The sequence below is a fragment of the Mercurialis annua genome, linkage group LG2, assembly GCF_937616625.2.
Source record: "Mercurialis annua linkage group LG2, ddMerAnnu1.2, whole genome shotgun sequence".
Classification (NCBI taxonomy): domain Eukaryota; kingdom Viridiplantae; phylum Streptophyta; class Magnoliopsida; order Malpighiales; family Euphorbiaceae; genus Mercurialis; species Mercurialis annua.
The window spans coordinates 43,550,236-43,562,903 of record NC_065571.1 but is presented as its reverse complement, the minus strand read 5'-3'; the positions used below and the strand labels follow the sequence as shown (position 1 = coordinate 43,562,903).

At 32.3% G+C, this 12,668-nt stretch overlaps 2 protein-coding genes across 2 annotated transcripts; one reads left to right on the top strand and one right to left on the bottom strand.

The window, feature by feature from the left end:
- The first annotated feature begins 1,487 nt into the window (after window positions 1-1,487).
- LOC126670688 (E3 ubiquitin-protein ligase SDIR1-like) lies at window positions 1,488-2,194 on the top strand. The gene has a single exon (XM_050364499.1). It carries the CDS (start codon window positions 1,550-1,552, stop codon window positions 2,192-2,194), a length of 645 nt encoding a protein of 214 aa, XP_050220456.1. The 5' UTR covers window positions 1,488-1,549.
- A 3,634-nt stretch (window positions 2,195-5,828) lies between these two features.
- Window positions 5,829-11,364, bottom strand: LOC126668911 (guanosine nucleotide diphosphate dissociation inhibitor 2). Its single transcript, XM_050362140.2, has 13 exons — window positions 11,118-11,364; window positions 10,146-10,208; window positions 9,980-10,063; window positions 9,761-9,868; window positions 9,490-9,662; window positions 8,965-9,076; window positions 8,800-8,880; window positions 8,604-8,666; window positions 8,367-8,468; window positions 8,105-8,229; window positions 7,248-7,458; window positions 7,096-7,170; window positions 5,829-6,118 (listed from the first exon to the last, which is right to left on the bottom strand). Exons 1-13 carry the CDS (start codon window positions 11,202-11,204, stop codon window positions 6,068-6,070), a joined length of 1,335 nt encoding a protein of 444 aa, XP_050218097.1. The 5' UTR covers window positions 11,205-11,364; the 3' UTR covers window positions 5,829-6,067.
- Window positions 11,365-12,668: the final 1,304 nt, after the last annotated feature.

The following is a 12,668-nucleotide window of genomic DNA, read 5'->3' as shown; positions in this document are numbered from 1 at the left end:
AGATACTTTTGATTCTTATTTAGTCTGTTTGTATGTGTATCTTATTTTTGTAATTCTGCACAGGTATAATAGACAAAAAACAACCCATAATGGGCAGGAAAACGACAATTTTTTTGTCGGAAATGAACCGTATTACCGACGGATTTCTTCCTTTACCGACGGATTATTCCGTCGGTAATTTAATACCATTTTCCGACAACACCCTACCGACGGATTCTTCGTCGGTAAAGAAAATAAGGGGCGACGGAATTTACCGACGGATGGTCCGTCGGTATATATTCCCGACGGAATATCCGTCGGTATATCGTCGGATCAACGTCGGCAACGGCCCTCTTTCACCGACGGTTTTACCGACGATTATCCGTCGGGAATATTTGCCGACGGAAATATCGGTCGGTAAAACGTCGGATCTTCGTCGGTGTGTTAGTCACAACCCACCGACGGATTTATATATTTACCGACCACTATGTTTCCGTCGGTGACATTTCCCGACGGATAGTTTTTGTCGCCAATGAATGCCGACGAAAAGCGTGCCGACGGATGGTATCCGTCGGCAGTCCGTCGGTAACTAAGTTTACCGACGGATTTTCATGTGTTAGTGACGGAAATTTCCGTCGCTAACACCGGACATTCTTGTAGTGAGAATTGAAAATTTTAGTCTTAATGGAACTTTGGACTTAATAAATTTAGAAATAGTGTAGTACCACCACTACTTGACTTGATTTAATTATTTGTATTAGTAATTTTTTTTAACAGAATTTGTATTAGTATTGAAATGGAACCACTAGACTTAATAAATTTATTTCTTAAGATTTTCTAGGGGGCATGTGCCACTGCATGCCCCCATGTATCTCCATCCTTGGTTAAGAGGATCAATAGAAAACAAAAAAAAATTATAGGTCCAATTAAATAAAGTGGTATAGTTTAAAATTTAAATACATATTTAAGTCAACTTTAAAAATATCCTAAACACCACCTTTATAATATAAGTTTTATTAAAAGTTACAATATTTATTATAAATACATTATTTTGGTTCCTTCGGTTTTTTTTCAAACTATTCGAAATAAGAACCAAGCCGAACCAATTTTTTTTACAAAGAACCGATCTCATTTTTAATTTGGCCTGGTTCGATTTTTTTCGGTCTCGGTCTATTATTTACACGCCGCACGCAATTTGAGGGTCTAATATAACATATAGTTTTGAGTAGTAAGACATATAATTTCTTATTAATTGGGTAAAACTCTCAAAATATATATTTATATATATTAATTAATCATCAACGATTATAGCCTTATAGGTAACAAATTCTCTTTAGGATATACTACTACTACCAAGGTACGTAATTGAATTATATGTTTCCGTAACAGCAAACTGATCATGACCTAATCATAATCGTGTGGTCTAAATGTAGTTGTTGTACATACAAAAGATATATGTCACAAAATAGAGTCCTATTTACATTAAACAGCGTTACGTAAGAAGGGTTAGAGTTAGTTTAAAAAGTTAAACAATCCATTATATTTATTTTTAGGGCATTTGTGTAGAAACATGACATACATAGGACACGACGGAATTTCTTGCAGAGTGGTTTTATTAGACGAAGAAGAAGCAGAACAAGAGAAGACGACGGCGTTTTCCGATGGAAAATTCTTAATCAAGATCGTACCGACATCCATGCTTAAAGAAGACGATCGAAAACAGCCGCCTGGTCCAACAGTAACACTGCTGCATGAAGATTTAATATTTGATAGCGAAATGTTCCAGTGTACTATACGTGGAATTCTTGCGGATTTGGATCTTCCAACTCAAGAACGGTTGATTGATCATATATATTACGAATTTGTTAAAATATTTGTGGCTCAAATTTTTGATTTGGATAATAAAAAGATTTTGTACATTCTGGTGCATGTTGAACAAGAGAGTGAGAGTGAGAGTGAGAGTGATGATGATTACTACGAGGAGCTGGAGCCTGCGGAAGAATCCGTAATCGATGCACTGGGGAAGTTAAAAATCGAATCGGATAATGGTGTTAATAGATGTACAATTTGCTTGGAAGAGCTTGTGATCGGTTCCGAAGCAACTCGAATGGCTTGTTCACATATTTTTCATCAAGAATGTATTCGTTCATGGCTTCAAATTAATGGAGTTTGTCCCTTGTGTAGGGATCAGATAGCTTCGTCACTAGATACCTAATCATCAATTCTCTTTTTTTAAAAAAATTGTCTGATTTTTGAAAAAAAAAATATATTCTCCGGTTTATTGTGTTAGATTATTCTACAGTATGTTCCAGTGTTTTTGAAAGCAATTCTATTCAGAATTTTTCTTTCGTGCTACAGATTTACGCTCTTGCGTTATGTTTCAGTTTTAGTTTATGTTGCAAAAACGGAACAATTGTCTATATAATAGACGATAAAGAAAGGGGAAATTAGAAAACTACTTAAACAATAAAAAATAGCAATTTTAAATAGGTAATTGCAAATTTATTTTTTTCTATTTAACGCCATCTCAGGATAAAAATAGTGAAGAGGTCTAATGAAACACAAAGCTGGTTTAGAAGTCGCAGTGAATAAAGTCGGTGACGGACCCAGAAAATTTTGTTAAGATGGGCAAAATTACATTAAAAATTTATAAGATAGTAAAGTTGGCATGATATAAATTTTAAAGCGGAAAAACTATATTATTAGACTAAATATTCATATTTTTTCAAAAACTCAAAATAATAAGGTGGTCAACTGCCGAGCTCTTTTTAGATCCGCTCCTGAATAAAGTGGTATAATTTAAAGGTCAACAAATATATTAAACCTTTCTTCCGCCTAAATTTTTCCGGAACTAATAAATAATTGGCTCGGGTGGTCTAATCATGATCCAATCGGAAAATTATTACTTGTTTGAGAAGATTTTGTAATTAGTTTAATTAGTTTAAGCGATGTTGTAGCAACTCCATATTATGTGGTTCTAAAGGTTTTGAACGATAGAGATTACAACGAGAAGGTTGATATGTGGAGTGTTCGTGTCATTTTGGGTATAATGTTAGCTAAATTAGGTTTCCTATAAAATCTTTCACGGCTTATTCTCTAGGGAAAAAATTGAAAACTATCCAATTTTATTAAAATAATACCAAAAGTACTTATATTTATTTTTATTGGGAACAACACTTTTAAAAATAAATAAATTGGAATAATACTTGATTTAGTAAAAGATAGAACTTGATTCAGCAAAAAGATAGCACTTAATTTAGCTAAACTCTAACCATGCTATCCTAAATCATGCTAAACCCTAAACCATACTAAACTCTAAATTTTAAACCCTAAATCATACTAAACCATGTTAAATCCGAAATTATAAACCATGCTATACCCTTAAATCCTAATTTTTAAAATTTTATACTTTAAGCCTTAAATTCTAAAAAGGCGTGAGTCAAATGTTGGATGAAATAAAAAAGATAGGGTCTAGTATTGGATGAAATAAAAAATGGAATCGGATGAAATAAAAAGGTGAGGTCAAGTGTTAACTTCAAGTCCGTAAAATTATTATGTTGGCTATTGAATTTGTAGCATTTGGTGTTGATACGAATACTTCTGTATTTTGTTAGTTTGAAACGCCGAATATTTTTATTATAGTAGTAGATTTGCATTTTACTTCTCTATATTATTTTATTTCAATTAAACTTTTATTAATTTAATATTTTTTAATATAAATTATAATTTTAATGAAATTTATAATCATAAATTTGTATGAGAGAGAGAGAGAGAGAGTAAATGAGAATTATTTATTGATCTCCTGGGGGAATAGGCCATGTGAAATACACAATTGATAATAGTTTAATCCTTTTCACTCATCATAGATGTGATAAACTCTCATTTATATGGAGGAATGTGGAGACTCCACATCAAAACCTCCACAATCCTGTGAAAATACTAGGTCAATTTGTGATGGATATATCAAAATACATATTTTTTTGTAAGAAAACAAAAATGAATATTTTTTATGAATAAAAATGAATAGTTTATACTTCTTGCGAGGGTTATTAGCTAAGATGATATCAATTCTTTATATTTTATTTGAAAATGGTACCATAATTTTAATTTGTATTTAGTACCGCTACTTTTATTTTTATTTCATATTAGTGTTTCCAACCACTTTAGATAATTTAAAGCTAACCTTTATGTTACATGGAAGCGGAAACCAAAAACGGCATTTTTCAAAATATAGGTTACATAAGCGTGAGAGAAATGTGTAAATAATAAAAATATATGTATGTATTTATAAATTTTTAAAATTTTATAATTCTATATTATATTAAGATTTACTTATAAAAATATATTCGTTTAAATAAATTATGATTACATTATATAAAATAATTTATTTAAATTTAAGTTTAATTAGATTATTATTATTATTTATTTGAAAATAAGAATACAGTTTTTGGCTGTTTATTGTGACTAATGTAAATAATAAAATGTGTAGGTGAATAACTATACTATATATATATATATATATATTTTTGGCCTAATTACTTAAAAATCACTCATCTTGTAATTAATATTTTTTTATTTATACCATGAACTAGAAAAAAATTCAATTGTATCCTATTTTCGATTTGTATGTTTCATTTGTACCCTGAAGAGTTAAATTAGTCTCTTTTCAATTGAAAAAAGGTGCAAAATAATCCTTTATTTTAACATATATTTTAATTAAATGTTAATGTTATTAATTATGCAAAAACACTTTATTTCCCAAAAAATTCAACAAATAATAATAATTTTTTTATTTAGTTTATATTAATTTCAATAAGTTTTAAAAATTAAAAACCCTAAAAAAATACTATTTATATAAAACAAAATCGATTTATATTTAAAAAATATATATTCTCTTTTTTGATTTTGAAACCCGCGCCTCCTCATCCTCCTTCCATGGAAGGAGGAACACGACAGATCATGGAAGGAGGAGAGGATATATTGTAAAAAAAAATTAATTTTTAAAATTTTAAATTAATAGGACCTATTTGATTGTTTTTAAAGTTAAAGAACTTTTTTATATTTCTTTCAAATAGAAAAAAATATGACTTATATTTAGTTATTTTTAATATTTTTATCCTTAGATTAATTAAATTGTCATTAATTTTGATTTTGGGATACAGATGAAACATAAAAATTAAAAATATGATACAATTGAATTTTTTTTCTAGGTTATGGTATAAATAAAAAAAAATTACAAGGTGGATGGTTTTTAAGTAATTACACCTATATTTTAATTTAGAACTCTTTAAAAAAAATTATAGGCAACTCTTCAAGATTTTTATTTTCAGGAAACAAATTTCTTATTAGGAAACAGATATTCAATTTTTATGATTTACAAAACAGCCCCAAAACGTTTCCAAAGAATTTCTAAAAAATTTAGAAACAGAAACGTTTTCAAAGCTGAAAACGCGCCTTTTTCAAAGTTCCCGCGCATCACAAGTTACAAGGATTAAGGAGGCAGTGGGTGGGAGAGAATATGAGACTGTCAAAAAGTTGTGTAGATCGTTCGAATACTATAAGAGAGATTAAATATCTCTTCAATGAGCTAGATCATGTTTATCTAGCTAATATTAATAGATCAGCAAACTCTGCTTGCCCGGTATCATTTTCTGTTTTTAATTCTAATCGTTGGGACTCTCAACCCTCCAGATTTGATTCGTAATGTTTTAAGATTAATTAGACTCAACTTTTCAAAATCACATCAAATAAATTCAAATCAAGATGAAATAATACAAAAATTTGACTTCACTCAATATGAAATTCAAATTTTTATTCGACCTTAAATAAATGAAATTGAATCTAATTGATTAGATCACATAAAATGGCACTCTCATTTATATCCTCCTAACATAGGGGAACCATGTAATAATTTAAACTCGGCATGCACACAACCAAACGAAAGTTTCAACTTACATAATGAGGTTTAAACATAAATTTATTACAAGATGAAAATACCGTTGGATAAATGAAGTAAACCAAGAGAAGAGAAGTACAAACTTTCATAACGAAATAAGGGACTCCTCGGAACAAGGCAAAGCAACATTACTCATTCTTCTGCTGCACTGGCTGCACTCAAATCCACGCTCAGGTCAAGAACCTGTAAGTTAATCACAATTAATTGTGTGTAAAACCGCCAAAAAAACGCATGCTCTTGTAGTCTATGCACCTAACTTATCATACTCGTAATGCATCTATAGTAAGCGATTACTACTTGAGTTTCCCATGGTTGTAAATGGTTGCCAATTGCGGTCATAAAAAAAAAAAATTGCATCCCCACCTCAGGCCAAATTTACTGTATTAAATAAAAAATTCAAGGAAACCAGCAATTTGATATAACCACGACGGGATATAATAATTTCCCCCAAGTAAAAGTCATTGATAGTAATACAAAATCTTGTATCACCAAAAGACAGGCATATTATTACATTCTTCTTCAAAGATAGTTGCTTATTTATATTTATCAACAAGGAAAATAAAATTTGATGCCAATAGCTATTAATAGCAACTGTGGCTTCTCAACCAAATTTTCTCTAGGTGTGTTGTGAACCAAGACAATAAAAAACATTCCAATTTCATGGACCTCAATACTAAAAGTAGTAGCAATTTGACAAACATTTACATAGAACTTTTAGCCAAGCTACAAATAAACCGGGAACAAAAAATTACTATAGAAATTCAAAAACGGAGCCAGGAAACCTCAAGCCAACTGTTCACGGGACTTAACCCACAATACTATATCAGAAAACAGGTAGATAATGTCGAAACCAAAAAAAAATAGAGAGAAAACAACAAATACTTGATGATTATATTTTCATAAGAAATCTAATAAGCAAGTTCCTGAAGGTTGGAAAGGGATTAATATCTTCAACTTGAGGATAAACAATTCAACTGTCGAACTTTCAAGCACTTGGTTATGTTTCTTAAGTAATCTTAGAAATTAATTTCTTTCATAAATTCAAATTGTTGCAGAACCAGTAGAGTTCGGCTAAATAAGAAAGATCAATAAGAGGACCTGAACGAGAAATGAGACGGTAAAAACATGAGAAGTTGAGAAAGGAAAATGCATGTTCTTACCTTCCCAGTGATCATTGTATACATATTTAGTACATCTGTCACAGTTGACTCAAAGTGTGTTGTAGCATCGTAGCTCTGTTGAAAATTACAATTAGATACCAGCAGCAATATGAACCTAAAGGAAATGAAATTAACCATTAAAATTAACTTACCGTTGAAATAAAGCAGTTGTCCAGAGAGGGTTCATTGACAGGCTCATATCTGTCATAAATGTCAAAAAATATCTCATCAACAGGACCTAGAAGTTCGATTCCCGCCTTCAATTCAACCTCAGGATGATCGGTCTCTGCCTCTGATGAAACAAATGCAATGAATTTTCCCTTTGGAGCTACATTGTGTGAATAAGAACAGCAGAAGAGATACCTGCTCAATATCAAAGCATGAAAAAGCTATCAAAATAAACAGTCAAATGAAAGGAGATGAAGAAATATAGGGAGTAACTTTCAGTTTCTCTTATTGAGATTAATTTCAATTTCTTTCGAGCTTTTTTTTCCTTAGTTTGGTTTATAATGCTAGTTTCTTTATACCATATTATCTTTTCTGTTGTTCGACTAAAATCTACCCCATTCAAGTCTTTAAATCTCATAGCATATCCCCTTACGCTATGTCAAGGAGAGAGCTTTAAATATTACAGTTTAACTTTAAGCCAGCGTCACAAAAGCTGATCTCTAAAGGATACACTACATCAGGTGTGATTAGGCATTGAGAAGTCGTCTCAACTTCTTGACAACTCGTCCGATAAGTCAAACTAAAAGTTTTCAAACATTGATCAGCAAATGATAATAATCCATGCAAGTAATGCACTGAATACTATTTTTATTAGAATCCAGCGGGCACTAAGTTGATAAAGCTGTTGACTAAAAATATCAGGAAACTAACTAGTACAAGAAAACCCTATCTAAGCTAAGGTAATGTGCATAAACGAAACCATTACAATCAACAAATTAAATAAAAATTGAATACAATAAGTATAAAAATATTATGATAGATGAAAGCATATGGAACTCACATGTCTGATCTGCGACCCAACTGCTTTTGTGGTAGGATAACCTGAACTGAATGAGATTCATTGGTGTTTGGAATTGGATGGCTCATAATGGCAATTGCCCTTGCAACTCTACCAACCTTTCTAGCCTGTTCAAATGTTTATAATCTTCAGTAGAATAACAGCTTATTCAACTTCTATCTTCAATTAAAAAAAGGTGTTCTCACTACGGCTTTTTTTTGTTACTCAAGTTTCATTTTTAAAAAAACCAACAGAATAGGTATACCTTATTGGGCAAGTAAGAAGGATCACAAACAACTTTCTTGCACTTAGCAGTTTCCCCTTCTGATGTGACACCAACAACTTTACCTTCCTCATCAAACTCTACCTGAAAGAAAATTAATATGCCCAAAAAAGAAACCCTCACCATCACAATGCAGGCAAGTATTCTCAAATATATAGAACTGATGAATGCAGCAATATTAATCTCCAAATTCCTAATTTTAAATAAGTACTTAATTACCTTACACTCGGGTTTATTCAACATATATGTACCACCATAAACAGCACTAAGGCGTGCAAATGCCTGTATATAAAAGAAATAAAAAAGAAAATAGAAATCAGCAATTCCAATTTTTTAGCAAATAGAATAAGACCATTCTTCCTTTTCTTAAGGAAAGAGAGAAGAGGTGATCTAAGGTGTTGAGAGAGAGAGAGACCTGCGGCAGCTCGCCTAATCCATACAGTGGATAAATATAAGGTGATCCTCCTTGAAAACGAGCAAGAGATTCAGAATATAACTACAGCACAATCAAAAACAAAGAATTATAGGAATTCAAGACCACCGAAACAGAAATCTAGTTACAAATCCAAGCAGTTTTCACCTTCATTCTCTTAACAGTATCCAGAGCAGGTTCATTTAGGTACCGATCATCTCTATGAAGAGCTAACGCATGACCAATGAAGTCCACAGTGTTGTCATCAAGTCCATATTTTCTACAAAAGTGAATTATCATAAGAACGGTAAAGAATGGAACACACCTAATTGAGTAGAAGTAACATGTAAAAGATGATACTGTAATGAATAATTATAAGAAACATAATATCTAAAATCATATAGGAAGGGAAAAAAAATATCATCATATTCTTGATTCCAGTTTCTATTTCTTGTTACTATTCCATGATAGATTATTAAAGACTTTCACCCAAATTCCTCAGATATAAGCCAACATAGAACTAACTACTTTTTTGACTCATCTACTATATCTATATACACCGTAGTAATTTAATTTTTCAAGCAACAAATCCCCAAACCAACAAATCAATGTAGAAATACAGAATGCCATGTAGGAAAATACTACACCATAGAGGCATTTAGTGATATGTAGGCAAAGAGAAAAGGAGCATACGCAATCAATTCTCTAGTTGTAACCCTAGTCAAGTCCATTCCTTCATGTGTTTTGGGATCATTTTCAGCATAATCTTGGACGTATATGAAAAATTTGCGAGCACGGCGCTTCTCGAAAATACCCATGAGAGGAGATTTAAGTGCTTCCATGTCAGTTGCTGGCACTTTGTGAACCTATTACAGTAGTTGAATGCACACAAAGAAATATAAGAAAAACAAAAACAAGTAGCAAACAACCCTCAACTCAAGTAGTAGCTAGAGAACTATTATACCTTCCCTTTGTTGTAGACAAAGCTGCCATCCACTGCTTTAAAGTATAGATACTTGGTAACATCTGTATGAATGAGGACTCGTACAAGATTGCCATTTGCCATCATAAACTAGCCAAACAAATAAAAAACCAGCATCAGCAGAGAATGGCGTGTATATAAAATTGCCACATTTTTTCATGTCTAAAGATAGGAAAAGAGTTGAGAGGAAGAACTAAACACCTTAGGGACCATGTCCACATTATAATCCCTACTTGAACCCAAATGTGCTGGAGGTTTCTCATCTCCCCTGAACCTCTTCCAGAGCTGTTAATTGATAATTCAATCAAAACAAATGCGATATAACAGGATAATATCAACAATACAAAAATATTTAGAGAGTTTGGACCTGAACAAGGTTAAGTGATGCAGACTCTCCTCCATAATAGTCATTTCTGTCCATGTGCAGAACCTAGCTCACATTCAACCATGACATAATCTTAGTTTATCACTTTAGGAAACCAACAATAATGTGACTTTAGAAATTTGTTTATATAGATCACAAAAGAAAGGGTGAAAACTTTATTTCAAAACCATCTTACGTGCTCCATTAGAAGAACAGCAAACACAATAGGCATTCTTTAAAAAGTATAGTAGTATATTGTAATTTCTAACTCCGATTCATATAAACCCAGTAGGGGTTACTTTGGCATGTATGAATTCCATTAAACTCTATAGAATTCATTCATAAACAAACAGCTGAGTAAAGAATCACCGATCACTAGGAAACCAGAACATGACATCCAAATATGGTACAAACAAAGGGATAATGACTAAAATTGACAACTTTTTCAAGCACTAAAGCCAATTGCATCTACAGAAAACAGATCCGCTTGTAGATTCATGTGAACTGCTAAAGAGTACAGAAGACCGACTAATCCCGCGATCCATATATCAGCTAATCTTTCGATAAGTCGGGTCAGCAATTCTCTCATAAGTGACCCTTAAACTGCCTCCAACTCCCATTAACATGAAGAAATAACTTAATTTCTTAAAATTCATGCAAGTAAATTACAGCTATATCAATTGAAAACAGAGAGCTCTGGAGTTAGATTGTGAGCAGATCAACAAACATAAATGCATAGATCTCCAAAGTTCCAACAATCAAAGTCAATAAACAATTAAACATAAATAAACTAACATCAATGATACTAAAAATAACATATCAAGATCTCAGATTGAAAACAACCCAAGATACAGACACAGCAGTTGGATTAAAAAAAGTGAACCCATCAATTATAACTTGTTCAAAGATAAAAAAATCGAAAACAATTAAAGCCCACATAAAAAAAAAGTGAAATTGGATTGGAAAAGAGCAGACCTTGAGGCCATCAACGGAGAGAAGACCGCTAAGGATGCATTCTTTGAGACCAGTTCCCAACACTATAACATCATACTCTTCATCCATCTTTCAACTTTATGTTTTCAGATCAACAAAGATGAATACTTGAAGGTCAATTGAAAATCAGATAATACTCTACAAAGAGAAGTCGCAGTGTCGTAATATAATATGAGACACCAGATGCTTTTTTTGTTAAGTGGGCTAACCTAAAGGTTTGTTTTTCTTTTTTTAACCTTCTTTTTCGTTTTAAAATAGAAAAAACTAGGCTCTCTCACTACGTTTGTTCAAAGGTATACAAGTAACGGCAGTGGCGGAACCAATACTCCAACTTAGAATCGAAATTTTTATATTCGGGTATTTAAAAAAAATCAAACGGCTATAATATGGTGTAAATTTATAAATTTTCTTTAACCGCCCTTACAGGAAAAAAACCGCCCCTAACACATGTAGGGGCGGTTTCTAGGACCGCCCTTAAAGAAAAATACCGCCCCTTCCGGCGAGGAGGGTCGGCCGACCCTCCCTAGTTCCACACCCGAGTAGCGGTGTAAATGAGTTAGGCTATTTTTGAGTTACTCAAAATCGACTCGAAAATGATATTCGTAAGGTTTGTGAGTCTAAACAGTCCTAAATAAGCCTTTTATTAAAACAAATTAATTGATAAATCAATGGTTAGAGGAATGGTCTATTAGACATTCGGGACCTGAAAACAAAGAATACGGTCAAAAAGAACGTCGTAAAGGAGTTTTCTGCACACTTACTCCTGCATTCAAGTAAGTATTTAATGAAGACAAAGAATAAAATAAGAAGAGAAATATTATAGATCAAAAAAGGAATACCTTATAATTTAAGGATAAAATGGTTTACAAGGTATACTTCTTTTTTTTTCACTCGTACTTTCTGTGGTGAGGTATCCCTTTATATTGTAGACTGAGCTGATCTTTAGTTATTTTGATATTTGGAGCGCAAATGGCGCGGTAATGTATGTTCTCTTGTCAGAAAATTTTCAGTGTGTCCCCTTGACTAACGTTGTATTTCTTTCTTGCTATACAAGTAATGTCCTTTATGTCGCAATCCCGACAGCTTCCTCAGTGATACTGGTCAATAATAAGACATAAGGCAATCCGGATAAACTCTTTTAGTCCGGAATTAAAATCATTATGGGCCTTTGGGCTTGATTAACTCCGTTTTGCTAGAGTTGATGATATATGTATTCACGAAAGTTGCTTCATCGCTAATGGATTATCACTAGTCCCCCTAGTCATGCAGATATTCGTTTCTGGGGTTGAGGCCTACTTTTCCTTTGTCTTTTACTTTTTAAGGCAGAGATTTGATGAACCCAATGGTGAGTATATGTTCCCTTAATTAGGGGTAAATGATACTCTGTGTTTTGATGAAAGTGTGTGAAGAGGTATTTAATTTTGTATTTCTAAGTGCTTCTTCTTCTCTTTTGGCGGTTATCATTCTTAACGTTCATGTGTCAGATGACACTTTATGATTGTTCGTTGTAGTATGAATCTTTTTGTAGTTCGT